At 42.4% G+C, this 27800-nt stretch overlaps 1 protein-coding gene across 2 annotated transcripts in view; it reads left to right on the forward strand.

Moving 5' to 3' along the window:
• Nucleotides 1–17554, forward strand: part of CLTC (clathrin heavy chain) — an 81165-nt gene extending 63611 nt beyond the window's left edge. Inside the window, exons 31-33 of one of the 2 annotated variants that reach the window (XM_088481039.1) lie at nt 2731–2751; nt 6241–6316; nt 16311–17554. In XM_088481039.1, coding sequence (XP_088337165.1) covers nt 2731–2751; nt 6241–6316; nt 16311–16435 — 222 coding nt within the window. In that variant the 3' untranslated portion in view covers nt 16436–17554. The remainder of the gene's footprint in view (nt 1–2730; nt 2752–6240; nt 6317–16310) is intronic. The other variant, XM_088481040.1, reaches the window with a different exon arrangement.
• The last annotated feature ends 10246 nt before the right edge of the window (nt 17555–27800 follow it).

Here is a 27800-nt window from a genome sequence, read left to right on the forward strand (position 1 = left end):
GGCCAGCTAACAAACAGACTCTAGCCAGATAAATTTGCATGACTATCTCACAGGCTTACAATGCAGTCTGGCCTTCCTGTGTCTGCTACAGTATCTGCTCATTATACTCGCTCTGTGGGTCCCTTGTGGGCGGCCCAGCGTAGCGCCTCAGCTGTACAGCTATGCAGGGTGGTCACCTGGTCTTCTGTCCACACCTATCTTAGGTTTTATGCCTTTGATACATTTGCCTCTCGGGATACTTCCTTTGGGGTAAGGGTTTTCCTATCAGCGCAAGAGCGTTCCTGCCCTTGAATAACTGCTTTGGGACATCCCCATTGTCTCCCTGTGGCGCCCTACGGACCTTGAAGAAGAAAAGGTTATGGTAAAACTTGCCTATGTTAACTCTTTCTTCGAAGTCCATAGGGTTCACAGGGCACCTGCCCTGAAGCACCTGGCTTCTATGGGTTTCCGCTCTTGGTCACTTCTTCGGTGTACCAGTCTTCTTGCTCTCCTCTCCTGCCTTGGGCTCGTTAACAAAACTGAGTTGCCCTCAGGCTATGGGCGGGGGTATGGGGGGAAGGACCAGAGCATCCTGGGATTGAAAAGCTTTGCTGTTGGTATCCAGTCCTCCAGGTCCCACCTACACCCCATTCTCTCCCTGTGGACCCTATGAACTTCGAAGAAAAAGTTAACAAAGGTAAGTTTTACCATAACTCTCCTTTTTCCATTTGCAATGTGGCATATACATTCATGTATTGCAATTTCATATGTATTGTATTGCTTACGATACATAGGACAATTAAAAATGTAACAGTACCATTTGCATCTGATAATATACAATCCTGTAACGTTGCTGAGTATGTTGTAAAGTTCCCATCTGTAAAGTACTATAGAGTGAATTGGTGCTATAATAGAGTATGATAATCGAGGCATTTCCAATAACAATATGCATGCATCTCGCATCACTCAGGTTTTATCTTGCTTATATCGTCTCTGTATGTGTGGTGTTCTAGAATGAACCTCTTGTTTTATTTGTTAGACTATTTTTTTTTTATCTTTATTGCTCTTTTGTTTAACAAATACAATATTTGTAAGACGAGGGTCATATTTTTGTGTTTTGTGAATTAGACACATGACAAATTGATGGCAATAGTTAAATATAAGGTGTACAAATAGTCTATTGAATTGAAGGGTAAACACCTAGGATGCCATAAGATTTTAAAAGTTCGCTCACATGCAAAATTAACTTACAGATAATGGCTTATAGCTTGCAAAATGTATGTTTTAAAGATGTCTTAAATCAGAGGTTCAAAGTCTGGAATAAGGATATCCATGCTTTAGCAGAGGTGCCTTAATTACTATCTCAGTCAATTTGATTTAACCTTATAAAAATTGGGAAAACTGGCGCTTCGCTATATGTAGTCCTTTATCAGTAAGAAGGAAGTTTTAAATTAACAGCAGTACAGTGTGTTAAAAATTTTAAGCGAGTCTTATAGGTAAAAAAAACAAAAAAAAAAACCTTTTCACTGTTTAACAGAATTTTACCAGTGCAGTTGTAAGACTTAAAAACAATGTGTAGCAACATATTGAACATTCAGGTAACGAATAATGCAGCTCTAGCAAAAACAAAAATATGTCCATAAGTATACATACTTATGGACTCTTTTTTGCCGATTCATAGCACAACACAATTGGATGATAAACTGCATATCTAGACACACATTGTTATAGATATTGTTACCTGTACTATGCAGAGTTTATTTTAATCCACCAACTCGTACAATGTACGATTACTTGTAAATACGCTCTTGCTGTGCTTTGGTTAATAGTGCTGCTTCATGGAAGATCTACTTTGAATGTTTTGCTGTGAACCATGATACACCTCTGAGCAGAGAAACCTAGAATATAGCAGAACACCAAAAATAAAAAAGTAACACCTTTTTTATTGAGCCATTATACTTCCCAAAATAGAGGAGGCTCAAAGAAAGCCGTACATGTACCCAAAAGGTAGGTTAGGTAAAGGAATCTGGCAAAAAGTAAATTCCTCTTTTTCAGCTTAACAACAACCAAAAAAAAAAGTACCTGAGCAAAACCATATCTATTGACCAAAACAGATTTGTGCGTTGTGGTGCACAGCTCAAGATATGATAAAGAAATAAGTAAACTCAGTGAAAACCATATTGCTTTCATCTGGAAATGACCCATGTAGAAGTTAATAGTTACATTAAAATACAATATAGATATTTTTTGGTTGCAGTTAAGAGTAATGCATATCATTTAATGGCACACATTGAAAGCTAGAAGGCAAAATTATTACTCTGATGGACTACAAATAAACCTTATAGTAAATGTGCTGCTCTAGCTAACTAATATGAGTTGTATAGGACCAATTCGAGATTAATGACCGGAATAAGATTTATCATTTCAATTGAAGCTTCATGAATGATCTTTTTGAATGCTTTCTGGGAGCCATATACATGCACTTTCTGCCTCTTATGCACCTATGCTACCTCTAACAATTTGTGGCCAGCATTTTTTTCATTTGATTTATGCATAAAATGAAAGTTTAGTATGGAATCCTAGACTCCGTCAAACACATGCCTCTGTTACTTTTTACTTGTCACATTTCTTTTTGTTTTATTTTTTATCTTTTCTAACAGTCGCAGTTTTGTTTTCTTCGCTTATTCTTCCCTTTTTTACGCTTGATGTCAATTTGATTTTCTAAGCTGCACCCTCTGAATTCCTTTGCAGGTTGATGCAATAAAGGAAAAGGTGAAAGTTGATTCTTGTTTTCCATCTTTAAACCTGGAAGACTAAGTCTAAAGAATCTGCATGCGTTTCCCAATCCCCTTCCTTTTCTTACTACTGCAATTACCACTATGCTTCTTTCCCAAAAAGAACACTCACTAAAAGCCTTTGCTGGCCTTTTATTACCAGAACTAAAATAGTTAGCATTAGGTTGGCTATAGTTTTTATTTTTTTTTGTGCTACTAATCAGCTAATCTTTACTCAGGAAGATGGAAGGTACTGGTTCACAGTTACCAATGTAAAACTGGGCAATAGTCCTCTAAATCTGAAGGATGGTATACATATACAGTACAGGCATCTCAGCTGTGCGGTCCTGCTTTGTTCCACACAATAATGCACACTTCCAGAGACTTATTAAACCAAGGGTAGGGCAGATCTGTTGTGTAGATATAACTTATGGCTCCTACCATCTCAGAAATATTTTTTTGTTAGTGTAACAAAGAGAGTATTTTATGTTGCCATCCCCACCCCCAAATTTGTAGCACAGATATGAACAAACCTATTATGACTGATGCTTTTTTTTTTTTTTAATCCTGCACATAAATTCTACTCCATGGCTCTCACAATCTCATGCAATAACTCCCATTTACTGTGCATTATATTTTGGTGTGATTGTTATATATTGTGCATCAGTTATTTTTCATAAATATAGCTTATATCTACATCCTTCAGATATGTCCAATTTTGCATTGATCGATAATATAGAACTGTGATCCAGTTCCTGATCTTTGTTTTTACTAATGTTCTTACAGTAGGCAAACTATAGTCACAGAAGTGAATTCTCCTGCTGTTTTATTTGCAAGGGTTCAGTTATGGTGTCCGTGCCCACTGAATAAGTATTTTCGGAATGTCCATGTATAATGACTTGGGTTACCTTTTAACAAATGTTACACTTTTTTAGGTTCTCCACAGCCTCATTTATAAGGAGAAATCTTGGCAAATTCAAAATGGTTTCAATAGACCTCTGTTCTCCAACTTGTAGGTCCAATTTCCTCTACCCCTGAAATATTGGTTGCTTGTCCAGACACAAAAACCTGAAGGAGTTCAACAGTCATCATTAAACAGTTATCACTACTAATCTGTGATCAGCTGCTGTAGTTCTACTTGAGGACATAAAGGTTTATTGATAAAATATTTTATTTGCCTGTATTTCCCCTTTAAGCTTTCTCCCAAGTAAATGTGTTGTATAAATAGGTGGTAAGTAAATATCACACTAGTCCAACCAAAAATACATATAATAATAATGACGTGTCTAATCGTTGTGGCCACATTTCACTTGTAATCTCCCTTGACACCATAGACGCAATGCACTGCACTAAGTATATACATCAGGGGAATGTCCTTCTGTGTCTGACCAGCCAAATAAGTGTGTGTTTGTGTGAAAACAAAACAGGTAATTGAACTGTAGTAGTACTGCACTATTGTGTCACAGCATGTTTATTACAGCCTGCAAGTGCATCACTGTGTAAGAACAAGCATTGCTGCTGGCTGTGTCGGGAGCCTGTATGGCAGTCTCCATTTTCAGAATCCACCCCTCACTTCAGTTTCGTTGCCTTTTCTTTTCATGCACATCATTTACACCTCACACACACATTAAATGCATGTTTCAAAAGGAGTTTGTTTTTTTGCCTCTGCTATTTCCTGCAGTCTTTGTGGAAAAGCCTTTTATTGCCGTTATATGTACTTACTGAATTGGTTCTATTTGCATGGATAACACTTCTACATACCAAGGTGCCTCTGGTAAAGATTAATGATGACCCAGTAAGCAGGAATTTAAACCTATTTTTAATTCCGCTGCTTTTAATACCCTCTGTTGATCACCTTGCATCATTGCTTTACCAGCAAGTTACTCTTGTTGTCCTAACCTGGTCTAACTTCTTAGTAATTGTGTCCAAGTTTATTTGTATGCATATCCATTTTCTTTGCCCCTTGCCTTTTTATAATTTACATAATCGTACATATTATTAAATAGGTCCATGATCGCTGAAGCGTTCTTTAGGTTAAAGTGCAGTGTTTGGAAATTGTATTTAATTGTAGATTGTTTATTCCCCACCCCCCTTTTTTGTTTTAACCTATGACCTGAAATGGCGGGCACTATGTAAATATTGATGATCCTTTTAAGAGCTTTCTCTTGTTTTATGCAAACTGATTTCTAAAAACCCCATATTCACTAGACCTATTTTTATTATTGCTTGTCATGCAGTAGAGCATGTTACGATGTTTGGTGAACCCTTAGCATGTATTTTTCAGCATAACCTTGTTTATGCATTTTTGGCCATGTTTGATAATGTACAAAGTGGTAAAAGGCTTTTTGTTTTCTTCCTGTTGGTTGGTCATTGGCATGTCTACTGTTAACCTCCATAACATTGTACATCTAAGTCTGCATAGCAATTCTTTGCCTGCATAATGAGCAGGAATGTACGCACATATTGTTTAGGTGGTGTCTTCCAGCCCCTTTATGATTAGAGACTTTCAGTACTCACATTGGAAACAAATAGCCACGTAAGAAGATGAGTGTGCTGAATTGCGGCAACCTTATCAGCCTCATTACAGACCCCACAAGAGGCTTAGTGTAGTATATAGTGTATGTTGCTCACTTAGGTTCATTTCATGGATCACCGTGGAGGACATATGAGGCATGATCAGACAGAATGAAGAATTTGGCTTTGAAATGAGATCAGGGGACATTTCATGGTACTTGTGAATTTCATTTTTGTTATAACATCATGTTTGTTTTGTTTTTAGAACCCTAATATTTTTCATTTTATTTATTTTTTGTGACAAACAATTAAATTGTACAGTATTTGAGAATTACTTGCATGTCAATCCAGTTTGTTGTTTTTTTTTTTTTTTTAATGGATGAAGCTGTACGTATGATGTCTGAAGCTTATTTTACACACGGTACCCTCCCATTCATATTTTGTCCCTAGTGGAACCTGATGCCCAGAACCGTAACTGGGTCAGATGTCTAATTGTATTGTGTCAAAGAAAGTCAGCTTTTGGCATTTTAGCACAGCTATTTTAATTTCATAAAGTTAATTAAGAAACTGATTAATTAAGAACCCCCTCATTTGGAAGAATGTGTTTTCTGTCATATTGAACTCCAAAAGTTTCAAATGTAGTTGATTGATGCCATTTCTAAGCATATTAGGTGTGAATAAGTAGGAATGATGCCCAGCATAATCTTCCTGGTACTTCTATATTTTTGATTATGGCATATGTAAGTTTCTCAAATGTTGTGCATAATTACATTAAGTGATTTGCTGTTACTAAACAGATATTTACTGATTAATATGGCTGCATTGTGTGGGTGGTATAATGCGTAGCCTTTGTGAAAAAATACTCCAAATTAATATTAAGGCTTTTCCACTTTTTAGTTGTCTTTGTAGTACATTTCCTTGAGCATGATGATTATATATAGACACTAACTTGATTTCCTATGCTGTTTTTAAGGTTGACAAGCTGGATGCCTCCGAGTCGCTCAGAAAAGAGGAAGAACAAGCTACAGAGACGCAGCCTATTGTTTATGGTAATTGTTATAATTCTTCAAAATAACACACCCCAAATTGCTATGCTACTATGACCACCAGGGGATTTTATGCAGGGACTAATTTATCACTCATTAAATAATGGGTAAAAGATGCATTCTGATGGACATTGGATGTGGAGTAAATGTTGGCACTTACAGCAGTTGTGTGATCATTGGCAATACAGCTGTAGTGGTGCATTGTTTGAGGGAGGAGGTTGTTTAAAGTGTACACAGAGTGGACCAGCAGATAAAAATTGGATCTGAGTGCCAGGCCTGTGGTTGTAAGTGGCTACTGGGATCTTGAACAGAACGGAGAGTGGGTGGACTTGTTCAGCCACATAGATGGAAACAGTGCATCAAATTATTGATAATCTGAAACTGGGACCAGTTCAGATGACCCCTCAATAAACAGTATGCTGCACATTACATCGTATGGGTTACACGATGAGAAGGCCTGTCCATACACTATTGCTATCTGCTGTAAACAGAGAGAAACACCTCCAGTTTGCTCAGGAACACAGGGATTGAACAGTAGATTATTAGAAACAGAACATGTAGTCTGATGAATCACGTTTTGTATAATAACATGCAGATGGTAGAGAGAGGTTAAGGAGACAACAGCATGGTTCCCTTCAGGCTGGCAGAGGCAATGTTATGGAAATGTAGTTATGTCATTTGGGCTCATATTTCCCACTAAACACAAACAGTTAGTACAATTCATGCCTTGAATAATTCAAGCCATATTTAGGGCACAAAGGGGCCCAAAAAAAAACTAACCTTGCAGTCATAATGACTTGGCCACTCAGTGTGTGTAGATTTGTAGACACAGTGAAGACGACCCACTGATTTTATCATAGAATTATATATATATATATATCTATATATCTATATATATATATATATGTGTATATATATATATGTATGTGTGTATATATATATATATATATATATAAGAAATTAGTGTATGTGTGTATATATGCCTTCATGCAAAAAGGGGCGTAGCTTTACATTGAGGCGGCGTGGCCACACACTATTACCAATTCACATTAAGCCCACACAATATGGCCCCTCTATTGCCCATTATGTACACAGTATGCCCCCTTATTGCACATTATGCCCACGCAGTATGGCATCTTATTGCACACTATGCCTGGCCTAGGTGTTGGGAGTGGGCAAGGGTAGATAGTTGGGGTAGTATTGAGGGCAAGGAGGAGTTTAGGGACAGGCAGTGCTAGGGGTATGGAGGGGGGTGCACACAGCAGTCAAGATAAATGGGAATTAATACCAGGTGAAGGGGCCACACAGCCGGGGAGTGACAGGGGCCACAAAGCCAGCCAGTAACACAAAGGACAGGGGTCCTCACCTTTCAGGGTGCTCCTCTACCAGCACCATTTACAGCTGTGCAGCTGCGGCACCAGCTTCTGGAAGTGTTTCTGCAGCACCAACGGGTCTGCACACCTCCCCAGCCCGGGTCTGACATCCCCACTCAGGCACAGTGAATGAATAGTGGCTGTGACGGGAGCAGCATGTGATGGAGAGGGACCGGAGTGTGGCTAAGTGAGCCGGGAACACTGAGCACAGGAAGAGTAACTGAGTCTGTGTCTGAGCGACAAGCTGGCGGCAGCTGCATTAGGCGGATACGGGGAGGAGCCGCAACACCAGAGTGATTCTGGGAGCTGTAGGGAAGAGAATCTGCCGACTGCGATTTGGTTGAGAAGACTCTGCCGGCTGTGATTGGTCTCTGCGACGCTGCACACGGGACAAACATCACATCCTGTGTGTGTGTGATAGATATAGATAGATCTATCTATCATTCCAGGTCCGGCTCTCCCAGGTATTTAAGCAGTAAGTGACCAGGTGCCCTCATAAGTAGAAATAGTATATACTTAACATCTTGATGCGACACTCGCGGTTCTTGCAAAAGCGGTTTAATTACATAAGTCTGCAACGTTGCAGTGCCACCTATACATAGGCACTGTGCTGAGGACAGTGCCTATGTATAGGTGGCACTGAAACATTGCTGACTGTTATGTAATTAAAACACTTTTGCAAGAACCGCGAGTGCCGCATCAAGATGTTAAGTGTGTGTGTGAAATATATATATATATATATATATATATATATATATATAAATATATACATAAAAATATATATATATATATATATATATAAATAATGTGTGTGTGTATAATATATAGTTGAGCAATTGAGACAGCAAGTTTTTTCATTTAATGCTGCAGAAAGAAGTTTTTCACAACCGTAAAAAATAAACAGATAAAGTGCATTAGTTGTGTACCACTTTTCAAAAAAAACTTTTTTTACGTGCAATTACTGTATATTTGGTAGTATGAGTATTCCAGTGCAGCTCATGCACAAATTTATATATTGTACCAGTGCCAAAACACAGCAAAAAAAATAAAGTGCACAGTGTTTGTGCAAAAAAAAAAAGGTGCACAGTGCAATTCTGGACCATCATCACCAGGACCACCTCAACGCGTTTCGTCAGCTACGAATATAGCAGGACTTCTTCAGGAGGATATCTATGTCACCCAAAGCCCCTTATACCTGTATTAATGAGGATCAATCTCTGTTATGTATGTATGTATTAATTATAAAATGCACAGTGGAGATCCCAGTGGTGAAAGTTGAGGCACCAGCATCCCCCCACCTGAGTGAGCTGTGGATGACTATGCTCTGAAAGCGTATGTCTTCTAAATTCTTCAAGTAACCATTTCTTTGCTTTCGGTTACTATCGAATAGTAGGTATAATATTACTCTATAGATCATCTCTAAAATGTTATGTGATTTCAAGATTACATGCCTCTCTTTTTTTTATTTAGGAATCCCCTAAAGAAGTTCAGAATGTGTTGGCCCAACAAATTACTGATTATATTGCTAAATAACACTCTCTTTACTGTTGTATTTTGTGAATGCTTGAACAATTATTTTATTTTTAATTGAATTTCTGAATTTGTATATGCCATGTGTACTCTAAACTAATAGCACCTATTCAAATCCCAAGAATAGGATTAATAAAGAAATTAAAATGCAACAGAGCAAGCATTTAGGGCTCTTATCCACTACCATGAAATTACATGCCTTTCTTCTTCAGGGTTTATAGGGCTCCACAGGGAGACATTGGGTTGTAGGTGGGACCTGGAGGACCGGACACCATTGCAAAGCTTTTCAATCCCAGGATACTTCGGTCCTACCCCCTATACCCCGCCCATAGCCTGAGGGCACTTCAGTTTCGTTGGTGTCCTGCAAGGAGCTGGAACACCATTATAACAGGGCTGCCTTATGCAGCCTAAGCTTGATTTTTTTATTTTTTATTTTATTTGTTTTATTTCAACCAGAAGGGTGAGCAGCACCAGACTGTCCTCTGGATCTCTGTGCTGCCACCCCATCACCCCTTCGCGGCGCTGTGACACCCAGTCTGCACTATGTACTGCCGGCGGGGATCAGCTAGCAGGCCCCGCGGACCCCCAGACTGCAGCCCGGAATCCAGCGGACAGGTAAGGCAGGACCCACATAATAGTGCAATCTTGCCTCCGATCTCAGGAAACAGACTGAAGGCGCTGATGTGGACACTGGCTCGCCCATTAGACCACCGGGGCATTAACATACTGGCGCAGAGGCATATTATTAAGGCCAGGGGATCCGGTGGTTAACGTCAGCCAGGGGATAAGGCGCTCACCCTGCAGCCCCTCCCCCAGTTCAAGGCGCCATTCCACTGCGGTCATTGTTTTCCCTGGGCTGCTCCTCCCTCACCCTCCGCATCCTCAGAAACGCGCGGCAGCCATTTTAGGCAAGCAGTCTCTGAGAATTGCTGGTTCCAGTCTCCCTGTATACCTCTCCCAAGGGCCAGGTTGTACTGCGCTAAATCCTACCAGCCACTGCAGTCTGTGTAGTTGATAATAGTACCCATTACAAACATGTAATGTTGTTTTCTGATTTGTATGTGACTAGCGCTAATCTGTTTTTCTATACTGTCGGTTAGAACTATCCCTTCTGCTATACCCTGTCATACTAAGGTATAGAGGGTCATTATACCTCACACTTGTGAGGGCTATCACATACTTCATACAGCGTTGCACACTACATTTTGCCATATCTAACGCGGTTGCACGCTCCCTGGTGTCATATGTAGTGCTGTTGCACACTACCTTGTGCCATGTATAGTGCTGTCGCTCCAGGGGGGCCACCAGTAGCGCAGTTGCACACTATATTGTGCTGTTGCACATTACCTTGTGCCATATATAGCCCCAAAGGACTTCATTCAGGATGGGCTTTGCACTAATTGTTACACAGTCCTCAGGACCCACCCTGGGCGGCCTTTTCGCAGATGCTGGAATAAATTACGGAACAGAGAGCGGTCCCCGTAGTGGCTCCCCATGTGGGATGGCCACAGCGCAGGTACTCCCTGCAAATCCTTTGCCTCTCCCATGGGTGAACATGCTGTTTACTTCAGTAGAGGGGCCACCCTCTAATATAGATATACCTACTCTTGTCAGAGCTGTAAAATCCATTCTGCAAATAGAAGATGATGAACCCGCTCCTAAGAAAAAGAATGCACTTTTTAAATGACAAAAGGTAGTTTTAACAGAGTTCCCTCAATAAGACCAGCTATCTGATCACATTAGTGAAGCATGGAATATGCCTGGTAAAAGGTTTCAAATTCCAAAACTGTTCAGTTCCTTTTACCCTCTTCCAGCTATTGATTGCACTAAATGGGAAGTTCCCCCAGCGTTGGATTCTCGTGTAACTCGTTTGGTTAAAAATGCCACATTACCCATTCATACTGCTGGTCCCTGCTTGAAGAAGACTACAGATAGACAGACATATAGAAGCTTGTCATAAATCTATTTACTCTCTTACAGGAGCTATTACTCGTCCTGCTAGGGCTACGAAAGCCATTGAGAGTTGGGCAGAAGCAGGGTTGCATGATTTAAATTAAAACGTTAAACTACAACTTTTGAAAGAGATAGACGTGTAGGTGGGGGCAGTCTTTTTTTTTTTTTTTTTTTTTTTTTAGCTCAGGTGGGGAGAATAATGGATGGTGTATAGGAAGAGGTTGGTAATGTCTAAATCCCCTTCACGGAGAGAACCCTGACGTCATAAGCCAGTGTTCAGCGTCATTCCCTACCATCCAAGTGGGCATAGAGGGGGATATAACCTTGTGGCAAGCCACTGGCCCGAAGCGTAGCGAGCCCGCGAGGGGACAACTTCTTTAGGTGGCCTTAATGGGTCCTCACTCACGTCGCTTCCAGGTCCCTAGCATGAAGGGGAAATAAGCTCTATAGCTTCCCTATAGCTCTCCAGTTTCACTTTTGGGATTCTCATGGCTCTTCAGTTTCACTTTCACTTTGAACAAGCACATGACCTCAACATTCCAGGAGTTAAGGAACATATCATTGCTATTATTAAGCACTTCAGAAATGTCCATTTTTCAGCAGCTAAATACAAAGAAGTGGGTGGGAAAAGGCTTATACTACCAAGTGACGTACGCTGGAATACTATGGCAGACTTCAACGTATGGTTTTGTAGAATCCAAAGCACGCAACAGATTGGGAAATGAAAAAGCAGCTACGTGAGGATGTGGACAAAGACATGTACATGTTTGACTCAGACAACTGAGTGAAATTCAGAGCCTAATTGTACTTGTTGATGCAACTGTTTAGTGTGTGTTTATTATATTACTGTGTTCATTTTGTTACTGTTCTAACTTCAAAAATTGCTCATGTATTACTAAAACAAGGTGTAGACCTCTAAAATTAAACAGTTTACTTAAAAAAAAAAAAAAAAAAAAATTATAAAAAAAATCCTGTTTAAATCCAAGAAAATCTGATTTGAGTAAAATAAATTAGATTTTTTCTTTTTAAATCAGATTTTTATGCAACCCTGGGCAGAAGCGCTAGAAGAAACACTACCCCCCCCCCCCCCTATGCTTCAAAGGAGCAACTCTCCTACATATCTCACATTAGGGATGCAGCCTCCTACTTAGGTGAGGCTGCTATGGATACGGCTCTCCTGACCTCCAGGATATCTGCCACTTCGGTAGAGGCCCGCTGTTTCGTTTGGCTCCGTTCCTGGAAAGCAGATTCAGACTCAAAACGGGCTCTGGAGTCTCTCCCTTATTCAGGAGACATCCTATTTGGTCCAAAGCTAGAAAAAATGTTAATACTTTGGCAGCTTTCAAGACTGCGTTCCTGCCCTCTACCTATAATACAAAAGCTAGGACGTCCATCCTTTTCGTTCCTCTCGCCCTCAAGGCAAAGCCAAGGGTCAGTCATTTCCATGGCAACAGACATCAGCCAAGGCTTCCAAGCCTAGTGCCAGACAGGCCTGGGCTACTAGACTTCCACCTGCCAAGTCTGCGGACAAGCCTGCAGCCTGGCGGGGCGGATGGGAGGCTGACTTCTTCAATTCGCCCAGGTTTGGCATCAAACTACGTCAGATACCTGGGTAAGAAGTGCTCTCCCACGGATATGCCCCTCTCCTTCCTGAGGCGATTCCCCCCTCAACAGTTCTTTTGCACAGGACCTCCATCGGACTCATCCAAGGCCCTGCTGCACCACAAAAACATTTAGTCCTTACTGAATTCAGGAGTAATAATTTGGGTCCCTTCCTCACAATGTGGAAATGGCTATTATTCTACCCTTTTCTTAGTACAGACACCCAATGGGTCTCATTGGCCTATCCTCGATCTCAAATCTCTGAACAAGTTTATCAGGGTGCCTAAGGTCTGTTATCCTAGCTATGGAGCCTGGAGATTTTATGGTATTCCTAGACATTCGGGACGCTTACCTACATGTACCTGTAGCGCCTTCTCATCAACAATATCTCTGGTTTGCTATACTACAGCAACATTACCAATTTCAGGCTGTCATTTGGCCTCTCAACGGCCCCTCAGGTCTTTACCAAGATCATGGCGTTATGGCAGCCTCTTTGTCGTCAAGGGATCAGACTGCTCGCACACTTGGACGATTTTTTGTTGTTGGCAAGCTTCCCATCTGCAGGTAACCATTACCTTTCTACAAATGCACGGTTGGCTGATCAACTGGAAAAAGTTTCCCCTGACACCCTCTCAAAGGATGGTACATTTGGGAGCCCTCCTGGACACTCGAGTTCAGAGAATCTTCCTGATGCCAGACAAGATTCCAGCACTTCAGTACAGACTACGCAGTCTGCTTCACAATCGCAGAATGTTGATTCACTCTGCAATGCAGACCTTAAGATCAATGGTGTCCACCTTTGACATGGTGGAGTTCGTCCTGGTTTCACTACAGGCACCTACAACACCTGATCCTCTCCTGGCGAAACAGGCTACCTCATCTGCTCAAATCCCAGATGATGAGCCTCCCCCCAGAGGTTCGCCTGTCCCTTGCATGGTGGCTAGAGACTGCCCATTTGAACTAGGGTCATCCCTTTTGGATCCCGTACTGGGCTCTGCTCACCATGGATGCAACCCTCCAAGGTTGTGGCGCAGTAACCAGCCAACACTCCTTCCAGGGCCGATGGTCCCCAGTCGAGGCAATGTTGCCAATTAACATCATGGAACTTGGAGCCATCTACAGAGCTCTGGCTCAGAATAGTCTGAAAAACAGGCCAGTACAAGTACAGTTCGACAACGCCACAGCTGTGGCCTACCTCAATCACCAAGGAGACACTCTAAGTAAGTCAGCAATGACAGAAGTGTCCCGCATTCTCACATGGGCCGAGGGCAATCTCCCAGCCATCTCCGCAGTGTTCATCCAGGGGATTCTCAATTGGGAAGCGGTTTTCCTCAACCGTCATGATGTGCATGCAGGAGAATGGTCTCTACATCCAGAAGTCTTTCAGCTTCTGGTGGACAAAAGGGGTCTTCCAGAAGTGGATCTCATGGCCTCAAGACACAACAACAAACTTCCAGTTTATGGAGCAAGAACGGAGGACCCCGAACTGGCCTTCATAGACTCCTTTTTGGTGAAATGGAACTTCCATTTGGCATATCTCTTTCCAATATCCCTGCTTTCTTGAGTGCTTCGGAAATTCAGACAGGAGAGAGGCAGAGTCTTGTTCATAGCTTCGGCTTGGCCCAGACGTCATTGGTTCTCGGATCTTCTAAGACTCTCTATAGACATTCCTCTTCAACTTCCTCTACGAGTAGACCTGTTATCTCACTGGTCCATGTCTACATCTGGATCTAGCCCGTCTGTCTTTAACAGCTTGACTCTTGAGACATCCCTCCTAACGGCTAAGGGATTCTCCAGCTCTGTGGTCCAGACCATGCTCAGAGCACGTAAACTGGCCTCAGACAGGATTTACCACAGAATTTGGCATTCATATTTCCAATGGTGTGCTCCACGAAGCGAAGACCCTCGGGTCTTTAAAGTTTCTCGAATTCTTGCCTGCCTTCAGGCTGGACTGGATCTAGGCCTCCGCCTAGCGTCTCTCAAAGTGCAAGTTTCTGCTTTTTCTATCTGGTTTCAGCATAAGATTGCTTCTATACCGCATGTCCACACCTTCATGCAAGGTGTTCTACGGATACAACCTCCTTTTGTCCCTCCCGTGGCTCCATGGGATTTGTCAGTGGTGCTCAAAGCACTTCAGGAACATCCATTTGAACCTCTGGAATCTGTGCAAAGACTCTGATTCTTCTGGCTATAGCATCTGCCCGTAGGGTATTGGATTTAGGGGAGCTTTCATGCCGCTTCCCATTATATTTCATCAGGATAGTGCTGTTCTTTGAACACGCCCAGGCTTCCTTCCCAAGGTGGTTTCTTTCTTCCACCTGAATGCAGAAATTGTGGTTCCAGCCTTTAATTCACCAGACCTCTCGGCAGGTGAGTCATCTTTGGATGTGGTCCGTGCTCTAAAGATCTACGTGGACTGTACTACTTCAGGAAATCGGACTCCCTCTTTGTCCTATATGGATTCTACAAGAAGGGATGGCCAGCTAACAAACTCACTCTGGCCAGATGGATTTGCATGACGCTCTCACAGGCTTACACGCAGACTGGCCTTGCTCATTCTACTCGCTCTGTGGGTCCCTCGTGGGCAGCCTGGCATGGCTCCTCTGCTGAACAGCTATGCAAGGCGGCCACCTGGTCTTCTGTCCACACTTTTTTCTTAGGTTTTATGCCTTTAATAAATTTGCCTCTCAGGATGCTTCCTTCGGGCTTAGGGTTATCCTATCCGCGCAAGAGCGTTCCCGCCCTTGAAACACTGCTTTCGGACATCCCCCAATGTCTCCCTGTGGAGCCCTATGGACCCTGAAAAAAAAAAGTTATGGTGAAACTTACCTTTAACTCTCTCTTCGAAGTTCATAGGGTCCACAGGACTCCCGCCCTGACGCACCTGGCTTCTATGGGTTTCTTCTCTTGGTCACTTGTTTCCTTCTCTGTGTGAGAGGGTGATTCTTCAGTGTACCAGTCTTCCTTCTCTCCTGTCCTCCTACCTGCCTTGGGCTTTTTAACAAAACTGAAGTGCCCTCATGCTGTGGGCAGGGTATAGGGGGAAGGACTGGAGCATCCTGATATTGAAAAGCTTTGCTGTTGGTCTCCGGTCCTCCAGGTCCCACCTACACCCCAATGTCTCCCTGTGGACTTTGAAGAAAGAGCGTTAACAAAGGTACGTTTTAACATAACTCTCAATTTTCCAGCATTTTTAACACTAGTAAAAAAAACATGTTAACTGTAATGGAAATTAAACACACTGCATCAAGTCTTCTCGTAAGTAGTAATCAGCATTTGTGTTGCTGACCTCTTTTGTGGACTCTGCTTGTTATGTATTTACTTGCACTTCAACTCAAGTGAACACGTTATGGTCAGTGGGAGTGTCCTCTATTGATCAAGTGGTTTTATAAAATGTGTCGCCCAGCATTTAACACAACACCACTGGGTATACAGCCTTAAGTAGACAGTTTCGTCATTAATGTTGGGTAGTCTGCTCTTAAGACTTTATAAGTTGCTATAATTTATACTTATTTTTTGTTTAATCTTGTGTCTTTTAGGTCAGCCCCAGTTAATGCTAACAGCAGGACCCAGTGTTGCAGTACCTCCGCAAGCTGCATTTGGCTATAGCTACCCAGCAACTGCCTATGCGCAGCCCCAACCTGGATTTGGATATAGCATGTAAAGAAAAGGGTTGTATTATCTGAACCTGGGCTATTTTCTTACTGAAACTCCACCGTCCCTCTTCCACCTCTGACCCATAGCAGGGCAAAGTACAGAAATTGGCTCCATATTCTTAAATCCTTTGTTTCATGAAGGACAATTTTTATTTTCTACAGTACATTTGGATCACACCTCCATTAATTCTTCACATTCCATAATCTCCAAAATTACTAAAGTATATTGTTTATTTTGATGGCAATGCTTTTGTTTTAAGTGGGCTTTCTTTTTTTTTTTTTCTCCCCTGAGAGCTGCTTGCAACCTCTTTAACAGTTGGGGCAGTATATGTTTAGTATATGGTTTTGTAGCCTCTGCTATTGAAGAAGTTACTGCAGCACTCTTAACTCCTTACAGAACCTGCAGTACGTTACAAAGAAAAAATGGTGTAGAGACACTGGCAGTGAAGGGGTTGTTGATGCTAACAGTCTATTGTGAAGAATCTGATTTGCACTCTGTAGTGTTAGAAAACTTAATATTGACTCTCTCAAAATTGATGTATGTAAGCAGCTTATGTACTGTCTTCTCTAAATGCATATAAATCTACTTGTATATTCTGAGAAAAAAAAAATATTTCTATTTCCACGTGCAAGACTGCCGATGACAAAAGAACACTAATCTACATATTCTATACCACTTTTGTTGTGCTACTCTTAAACCTATTAATTTTAGCATCATACAAGACAACTTTTGCGTAAAGGAAAAAACTTCAGTCATGTAAGGGAATATTAATTTGCGCATATAGATAATGCTAGCGTGTATCTCACTCCATGATGAACAGATGGCCCTATGTTGTGCTGTATCCTGTGCTTTTTATTTGTGGGACCTTTTCATTCAGGAACAAAGAAGGCACCATAATTCCAGTCTGTGTACTACCTGTATTCTCCTGCTCCCTGAGGTTCGTGTATGTTGGATATTGTGGTGTTCTTAGGTCACTGTATTGAGTGTACAGAGGAGAGAATTTAAGTAACAACAAATAAAATGCTGTTCAGTTTTCATTGTGCAATTTGAAATGACAGATTTAAAAAAACAAAACAAAAAACGTAAAAGAAATAAAAATACTCAACTGTGGACAGATTATACAATATGAGTTTTGATGATTTATTTTATTAAATTAACCCACAAATTACGTTCTTTATGAAAGTGCAATCTAAATTTGAATCTCCCCCACCTCCTTTAGGTTTTGGAAATTGTGTAAAATCTGGAGTTAATCATAAGCCACCCGCACTAGATTTACTAAGCTTGAAAAATGCTTCTTGTGTATAAAAATTTTACTTTTATTTAGTAAATCAAAGCTAACCATGAAATTGTTAACTAACTTATGTTCTATTGTCAGGGAATTTCAATATATATATATATATATATATATATATATATATTTATATATTTACACACATTTGTGAATGTTTTGTTCCATCATATTGCTATTCTAGGTTTAGTTGTCCCTTTTAAACAGGCCTTTTATATATCAGATTGGCATTTAAAAAAAAAAATTAGACTTCAAAGCTATTACCAATTGCCTCTTCAGACTACTCTGTCCATTATTCACTGTAGCATGGACCAGTATAATATCACACTTGCTGTTTCGAATTAACTGCTCAGCACAATCATGTCCTTGTCTAGGGGTGTGGTATAAGAGATAGACAGTAATTAGTTAGACAATGTCTAGATAGACACAAAAATCAGACACATTTAAGTTAGACATGTAAAAAGGTCGACAGGGTCAAAAGTTCGACATGAAGATGGTCGACAATTATTTTTTTAGTTTTTGTTATCCCTAATCTTCACCCTAACACTCTTGGTGCCTAACCCTCCCTCCCTGGTGCCTAACCCTAACCGTCTGGGTAAGTGCCTAACCCTAAAAAAAAAAAATGTGTCGACCATTTTTGTGTCGATCTTTTTCATGTCGAACTTTTGTACCTGTCTTAACTTTTTACATGTCTAACTTTAGTGTGTCTGACTTTTGCCTGTCGAACTTTTATCCCCGTCTAACTATTAACTGTCTAACATCTGGTGTCTAGCTAGACATTGTCTAACTAATTACTGTCTGGCCATAGTACGGAACCCCTTCTCTAGTGTAAAAACAATAAACAGACCACTAACTATAAAAATACTTCATTAGATAGTTTTGGCTTTTTCTAGAATGGCCAAATGAAAATAAATTCAGATGCTCCTAATCCTTTTTTCTTTCATCCAATCTGGGGGACACTGGACCATGGGGTTGCTTGAGGGGAACGAAGGAGCTGGCACTTAATTAGACTAGTATAACTTTAAGGGAGTAGCTCCTCCCCTCTGCAACCCGTGGTCTTCAGTGTTTTAAGTGCCCAGGGAAGCTGGGCTGTTTTTCTTAGGGCTCTACAGCCCTGTACTTTCAGATTAGTTTTTATTTTATTTGTAATTATTTATTTTGGAGCTTCTTCTGTCAGACTGTTCCCTCATGTTTTCTGGGAAGCCTGACACTGGGGTATGTGTCTGTACTCCCAGTTATGTGGGAGGCTCAGACAGTCTAGGTGTTCTGGTCCCCATTGCGTTCCGCTGATCGGGCATCCACTTCAGCATCAGGCTGGCGGCTCTGGTTGAGCTCACAAGCCCCAGGTTAGGTATGATAGGTTACCTGGCCAGGGTTGGAAGCAGAGCAGGTCTAGGCTCCGTGTTGATCAGCAGCGGGATCACACCCGTGCAGGACCGGTATGCAGCAGCCTAGACATCAATCCAATACACTGTCCCTTTAAGAGGTTGTATGAGTTTTCTGCTGGTTTCTTTTCCGATGTGGGTAATCCTTTGGTGTCTAGGAGCCATGCATTCCTTGCCATGTAGCTCCCGGCTGAACTCACAGGGGCTGTTTTCCGATTCTACTAGCTTTCCACCAAGCTGTGGCTCTTCCGTGGCAGCTGCTCAGCGGATGACTGCTTGTTCCTCTGTTTACTACTTTTCTTGATTTCCAGTGTTCGCATCCATATATGCTAGTTTCAGTCGGGAACGTCTTCCGTTCAGGTTTTTCTGAGCATACCCTCCACTAGGGTAGCTTTTGAACGTCCCCATGGTCCAGTGTCCACCAGATTGGATGAAAGAGAAAATTGGATTTTTTTGTACTTACCGTTAAATCCTTTTTCTCTGAGTTCATGAGTTGGTGGTGGTTGATTTGTATATTAGACTAGGTTGTTCACCCTTGGTTTAGGGCTACTTTTTAAGTACTGAAGACCATGGGTTGCAGAGGGGAGGAGCTACTGCCTTAATTAGACTAGTATAACTTTAAGTGCCAGCTCCTTCGGTCCCCTCAAGCAACCCTATGGTCCAGTGTCCCCCAGATGGACTCGGGGGGGAAAAGGATTTAACAGTAAGTACAAAAATTCAGTTGTTATACGTCATTTAGGGTAGGGCCAAAGAAACTTCTGTTCTATTTGGTAATTTGGGTGTGGTATATTTTGTCAACGTTCATAATGGCAACATGCTCACGGTCTATATTGACTGTAGAAAATTATGAAATGTCAACATGACTAGAGTGTTGACAATGTCCCTGGTGGTCTAGTGGTGACTTATCCGGTGGTCAGCTGATGAAGACTTCTGGTGAATATCGTTAACCTGGCCCTCCAACCAATGACTATAATATACATATATACACACACTGTAAAAAAAGCCAGCACTCCTGGGTTCTTCGACTCACAGGGTGCTTCCTCCATATGTTGCATATAAATCAATGCACATATAAAATATTTGGTAGCAGTAAAGAAGGGCACTCGCCATTGGATCCATCTTAAAAGTCCGAAAATGTTTTATTACATACCATCAAGTGTATTGCACAGAAGTCACAAGTAAAACATGAAGGCAGTCACCGTTTTGGTCCTATAATGCAGGAACACCAGCAGATGGACAGAATTAGTTTTTGGACTTCTTTTTTTACGCTGGATCCAATAGTGAGTGCCCTCATTTCCTGCTACCAAATATATTAACCTCACACAATTGTCAGGCAGCACTCACATTATATAAATAGGTTCCATATGTGCTCCTGGAATGGAGCCTAACACAGACACAGCAGCAGCACTCAGGTATTTATACAATACTGCAGGCAAGTATCAACGTTTATTTACATCGTCATTAGGATATAAAAGTGCAAACAAACATGTACCAACCTTATCCACCACCACACCATGTGAGTCACTGGCATCAGGGTCTGGGGAAAGACACCCACTGATGATATCACCAGGAGTCTGTTGCTGTGACAAAACAGGAAGTAAGCGGACAGTCAGCAATAGCTGGACTCAACCATAGATTATAGTTATGCAACACATTACCAACCTAAAGGCAATAAAGTAATACACAATGTTCTTATGCACCAAATTGCGAACATTAACCAGTTATCCATAATATGGATTTCTTTTAGTATGACTGAGATAGTGAAACCTTTTTTAATAAATTTGTGCCTTAAACAAAGTGTGTGTACATTGAACCATCAAAAAGCATTGTATGAAATTACTTTCAGGCTGTGTATAAGGTGTATATGAAACCTATATTAAATTAATTTATGTACACAAACTTTGTTGAGTCACAAAATTATTGAAAATATTGTATAAAATTACCTGCAGGCTGTGTGTATAAGGTGTATATAACACATAAATTCATTCTGTGTTTAGATTTTTTTTCCCATTCCCAAGTTATTTCAGTATGGTATGCAAACATTCCAAAATACGGAATATTGCGATATCCGAAATACCCCTGGTCCCAAGCATTTTGGATATAGGAGACCACCTGTATATACTATAATATGATTAGCATCATATAAAATTTAATACAGATTGTAAAGTGCTACTGCTGCAATCACTACAGTCCCATGCAAAAAAAAATACTATAAGTATCATATAAGGATATAAAAAAAAGTTTTTACATATTATACCACTCACTAGAACAGGGGTGAGGAATGTCCAGCTGTGGGCTGTATAAGGCCTGCAAAATCATTTGGTCTGGGCCTGCCAAGGCAATCGCAGGCGGGACTCAAAATTCAATAAATCTAGATGCCTTTTTCAAAGCATCCATAATGGTGGTGGCCGGGCTGTGGCTCTTTCAGCATACCACAGTGACACTACGCCAGCGGTGGGATTCTCCCCTTCAGCAGGCTGTGGCTGTTACTATGGCAACGCAGCCGGCGTACAGGGCTGTCATCAGCGGGGCTGGGCTGGTTACATCAGTGCTGGTGAGAGAACACCAGGGCTGTCTGGTGACCTACACACACAGCCTCCCCCTCCTCTTGGCTGCTGGAGCCCACCAAAGGAGTAAGTGATGAAATATAGCAGGCTAATTTTTAAGTTTATTTTGTATGGCCTGTGAATGATGATATAAATATCCAAATGGCCCTTGGCAGAAAAAAGGTTCCCCCACCCCTACACTAGAAAATAGCACAAATATTGCAGAAATTTACATGGCAGCTCCCACTCACTGGAAAATAACTATTGCAGAAAGTTACATGGCAACTTCCATTCATCAGGAGACACTTGCAACCTACAAAAAAAAAAAAATGCAGGCCCTTGGTTTCATTAAGACCTAGAAGCCATAGTCCCCATATTAAAGATAGTGTGACTCACACCTAAGTCATTTCAGAGATCTGTCAATCCCCCACCACCCCAGAAGAAGGAGGGACACTATCTATAATCATATACCTCAAGGTAGACAGTGCCCTGCTTGTGAAAAAAATAATGCATTCCACTGGCTGATCGCTTACACCACTATCAATGGAATCTTATAGCGATGGAGCTCCATACGGTCCTTTTAAAAGTTTTGTCGGTCTTGCCCACATAGCTCAAATTGCAGAGACATGTGATTAAATAAACCACATATTTAGTGGTACAGGTCATCCTATGCTTAATAAATAAAAATATTTCTTACCAGTTAATGGATGCTATAAACTCTCACCAGTTATTAGAAATCTACAAGTTAAACAATTCAGGCATCTATAACATACCTTCTTATGTTTCAAGAACTGATTTAGTTCGCTCTGGTTCAGCTCAATGTCTGTGATTTCTGTTCTTATCACACAATCACATATAGTCTTACACAGTATATAAAGTCGAAATATCGGTACTGCACACATGGCTACCAACAGGTATATCTGAAAGGGAACCCAATTTATTATTATGTATTATAAGTACACAGTCGTGCCCTTATATTAAAGCTGCATCTAAAAAAATGGATTTCTCCATAGAGAATTCTGAAGGGGTGGGGGGCAGGATGTTTAAGGGGATACACCTCAAAAGCTATAGGAGGTACAGAGTTGAAATTTGGTAAGGGCGGGTAGAACTGTCGCACGGTGCTGCATGCCAAATTTCAGGGCATAAACAAAAAAATAGAATTTGGGAGTAATCTAAAGCTCCAACTTACATTTTTCTGCCATTCTCATGCCACTTTTCTGCTGTAGTCTATGGTTTTTTTTTGGGAAGGCAAAAATCAGGGTAGCTGGTGAATTTAGACTTGGAGTTTGTTTTATTAGGTAGCTATTGCGCCAGGGTACGTGCTTTTGGGGTTCAGGTAAATTAGAAAGTTAGTTTTTAAACTATTGCCTCAAGAATGCGCCATTGTAGAAATCGTACTTTTCAACTTGTTGCACAGCCTCAGTAGGAGCCTCCAGCAGGTGTAGTCATAGTGGCTTCACTTGGGTGCAGCAAGATGGCCGTTGTTTGCAAGCGGTAACGGGCTGGGACTGGGGGGCAAGAAGCCAGCGTTTGATGCGGGGGAGAGGGAGTAGGGGTTAGCGGGCATTAGCTGCAGGCGGTGGTGCAGGCGATAGGACCCGAGGGAGGTAGCAGCACACAGATGCAGACTCTGATCTGAAAATTCTGTGAATTTAAAAAAAACAAACAGAAGCACGGACGGGTCAGTGAGACCCGCCTGTGCTTCTGTGTTTAAAAATAACAAAAAAAAAAATGACGTCCCCTCCCCCCAAAAAATCAACCAGCCTCGGGCTATGGAGCCCCAGTTGTGGTTGTGCTAAATACAGGGGACAAACGACGCAGGGGTCCCCCATATGATGCACAGCTAGCACCAGGCTTTTCAAAACCAATCCTGGTTGCCAAAATACAGGGGACAAATGACGTAGGGATCCCCCGTATTTAGCGCACCCAGCACTGGGCTCTGAGCTGGTTCTGGAACAACAGGAGGAAAAAATGCATAGGGCCCCCCCCCCTGTATTTCCCAGAACCAGCACCTGTTCTAGCAGCCAGGGGAGCCCTTTCACTGGGCCCCCCAGCCGAAGTATCACCCCTGACCTCTAGTCAGCCCAGGTCGGGGGATCCCAAAGCACCCCTGAGCGGTGGGTGTGAGGTTGATTATGTAAAGTGTGGTGCAATTAAGCTTAAAATATTGTCTCTTGCTGTGGAACTACAGTTCCCAGCAAGCCTCCCCCGCATGCTGGTACTTGGAGAACCACAAGTATCAGCATGCGGGGCATTACAGGCGCGCTGGTAGCTGTAGTTCCACAACAGAAGCAATATTAAAAAAAACACCATAGAAAAGTATAATTTTATTAAAACATACATGCACACACACATGTACTCACACAAGCATACACTATCTCATACCTAGTATCCCTGAAGCCAATCTGTCCTCTTCTCCAGTAGACAAACCAATGGATTGCCTGTAATAAAAAATGTCATACTCCCCTCCTATGCGTGGATCAGTCCTCTTCGTTCCAAAGTAGGCAGAACCTGGGTCTTGGTAAATAAAAAATAAAAAAACGAATTAACCGAGCGCACGAATATGAGTAGTGTTCGAAGAGACTACCCGAATGACTGCTCCACTGCGGGATTTCAGTCCAGAAATCCTGGTGTGGAGCGCTCATTGGCTGAGAGAGGCCAGCCTTCCGCCTCTCAGCCAATGAGCGGTTCTCACCATTGAATTCAATGGTGAGAACCGAGTGTGCTCTTTTCAAAAATGGCCGTCACGAGCCAATCACGGCTCGCGACATCATCACCCCGCCCCCTCGGCTGGCTTAAATACTTTAAAAAATGGTGTTTGTTTTTTCATATTTTGCAGGGGCACTATAGGTACCAGCAGGCCCTTAGTGCCCTGCCTTCTGGTACTTGTGGTTCTCCAAGTGCCAGTATGCGGGGGATGCCTGCTGGGACCTGTAGTACTACTGCAAAAGACAATATATATTCATATGCACCACACAACACAAATCAACCCAGCACCCACCGCCCAGGGATGCTGGGGATAGCCCAGGGCTATCAGCCTGGGATGCCCTGGAGAAGGGGACCCTTTTTATGGGGGGGAAGTAAAGGGTCCGGTGCTGGTTCTGGTAAATAAAGGGGCCCTACGCATTTTTCCCCCTGTATTTCCAGGACCGGCTCAGAGCCCAGTGCTGGTTGCGCTAAGTATGCGGGACCCCTACATCATTTGTCCCCTGTATTTTGGCAACCAGGACTGGTTCTGAAAAGCCTGGTGCTGGTTGTGCTTCATACGGGAGACCCCCTACATCATTTTTCCCCTGTATTTAGCACAACCGGTACTGGGGCTCCAAAGCCTGGTGCTGGTTGTTTTCTAGGGGGGGGGGGGGGGCTATGCTTTTTTTCTTTTTACACATTCAATTTTTAACAGATGCATAGATCTCACTGCTGCATTCGTCCATCTGTGACTTATTGATTTGATTTTCTCAGTGCATACGCACTAGCAGTGAGCCCTCTGTCACCCACTGATGCCCCCTTTGCTCTGCACCACTGCTGCTGCCACATGCCTACAGCCGTCTCGCACTCTGCACCTCCCAAACCAACCTCCTGTGTGCTGTCCCCTCTTCCACCTGCGTTAGTGTACCATTTTGTTGCCCTTCTCCCCTGCAGGTGGCCCGGTTTGCTCATCCAAACCCTCATCGTTAATACACTTTAAAAAAGCTATGAAATTCCATAGACAAAAAAATTTATGGTTTCACATGTCCCATTAAGGCTGCTTAGACTTGATCTGAAAATTAACAAAACCTATTGATTTTCTGACACTCAACTCCCAAAAAAGCAATGAAATTACGATCATTTAGACTGACACCTTAATGGACGTGTTCCTTGTGCAATACAGATATGGTATGCCATCACACCCTGTGGTTAACTGCAGATTCAGCACTCACAGAATGAGACTGCTGTCACTCACAAAATGGTGGAGCTGCTAATTCACAGAATTGTGTGCTCATTGGAATATACACATGCAGTCTATGCAACTGAGGTCAAAGCAGAAAATAGAGCTGTGCAGATGGGATAAAAAGTGTGGATGGGGGGAGGAGACAGCAGCGTGAATAGGTGAGACACAAAGGTGTGTAGAGGAGGGAAGGTTAAGCAGTACAGAGGAGGGGGGTAGCCAAAGTAATGCAGATGGGTGGAAAACAGTGGTGCGGATGGTAGGAAAGTGGGACGTTTGGGGGGATGGCGATGTGGATGGGGTAGACAGTGGCATGGACATGGGAAGACAGCAGTGCAGATGGGTAAAGACATTGGTGCAGATAAGGGAATACAGACTAGCACAAATAGGACACCACACAACAGTAGGGATTGGGGAAGACTGATTAGTGTGGATGGGTAGGAAAACAGTAGTACGGGTGGGGGGAGGAGACAGAGTTTCACAGTTGTGGGGGACAGTGGTGCCATTGGAGTAAGAAAGCATGCCACAGAGGAAAGGAAGACAGCGGAGTGGCTTAGGGGAAGGCAGTGGTGCAGAAGGAATCAGAGTGGCACGGATGTAGGGCAGTGCAGATGGAGAAAGACAGACAGATTGGTTCAGATGAGAGAACACAGACTACCATAGTTCAGAGAACACAGCAGTAGGGATTGGGGAAGACAGTGGTGTGGGTGGTGGGTGGAGACAGTTGCACGGTTGGGGGACCAGAGTAGTGCAAATGGAGGTTGAAAGAGTGCCACAGATAAAAGAAAGACAGCAATGTGGCTGTGGAGAAGGCACGCATGCAGGGCGGTGCCGCTGGGGAAAAACATTGGTGCGGATGAGGGAACACAGACTATCACAGTTGGGAGACCACACAGCAGTAGGGATTGGGGAATATATAGCAGCATGGAGGCATATAGGGGAAGAAAGTGTACATGCATAGACTGAGTATGATATTTTTAAAAATAAGGGAAGTGAACGTGTATTGTAATTGAGATATATATATGCAGTGAGAAGGATGTTGGAAGCCCCGTGAGATTGTTTTGGTGATCAAATGGGAAGATTGTGGGCACTGTGGGATGTGGGAGCCACATAACTGCTCAAACCTGAGTTGCATAGACTGCATGTGTGTATTTCAATGAGCACACAATTCTGTGAATTAGCAGCTCCACCATTTTGTGAGTGACAGCAATCTTATTCTGTGAGAGTTCTGAATCTGCAGTTACCCACAGGGTGTGATGGCATACCATATCTGTATTGCATAAGGAACACGTCCATTAAGGCGTCAGCCTTAATGATCATAATTTCATTGCTTTTTGGAGTTTCAGTGGCAGAAAATCAATAGGTTTTGTGAATTTTCAGATCATGTCTAAGCAGCCTTAATGGAGCATGTGAAACCATAAGGATTTTTGTCTATTCCATTACACAGGTAGATAGATGACTGGCCGCTGCAAGCTTTTTACTTTGTATGTGCTGAATGTAGAAGAAAGTAAATATAGAATATACTGTACCAAACCACAAAATACCTTAATGAAAATATTATGCATTGCTTAATCTGTAAGGTCAGCGACTCACCATCCATCCATCATTGCAGAGGGGGTAATGTGTATAGCAATTAATGTTAGGCAGCTCTGACACCTACAGCACATGTTAAAGGGTGTAATTTGCCAGCATATCTATAAGGACAAGCAGCCAGATGCTGCAAGGATACAATGGGAATAGTTTATAATCTCTGCTGCAGTTTATTAATATTGATCTTTAACCCATAGCCGGTGACTCCGTACACCCTGGGCAGCTGATTGCCCCTGCCCTGCAGAACACTGTGCCCCTAGCGCAGGCGCTGAGCATTGTACACCTGGCAGAGAAACAGCTGGGTCGGCAGCTGATAAATCACTGTGGGCTCTGGAGTGAGGCCCTAACTTACCAACAGCCATATGTGGACCACTCTCCGAGGCATGACTCCTGCCGCTGTCCCTGCCCGTTGCAGCTGCAGACAAATCCCGCTTTTAAAATAGAATGTGGTGTATCTATCCTGCAGGAGAGAACGGTTTCACAGCACTCGGACTCCTCCACCTTCCCCCTTCACCACCCTGGGTCTGCAGCTGGACTGGGCGCAGGCAGCAGTGGGGTCGCGTTAAAAAACAAAAGGCAGTTTGGCCTCACAGGCGCATCGGCCAACCAGGATAGCTTCATATACTGTATATTAC

Source organism: Taudactylus pleione, unplaced genomic scaffold (assembly GCF_031769625.1).
Source record: "Taudactylus pleione unplaced genomic scaffold, aTauple2 ptg000260l, whole genome shotgun sequence".
In the NCBI taxonomy this organism is placed as follows: Eukaryota; Metazoa; Chordata; class Amphibia; order Anura; family Myobatrachidae; genus Taudactylus; species Taudactylus pleione.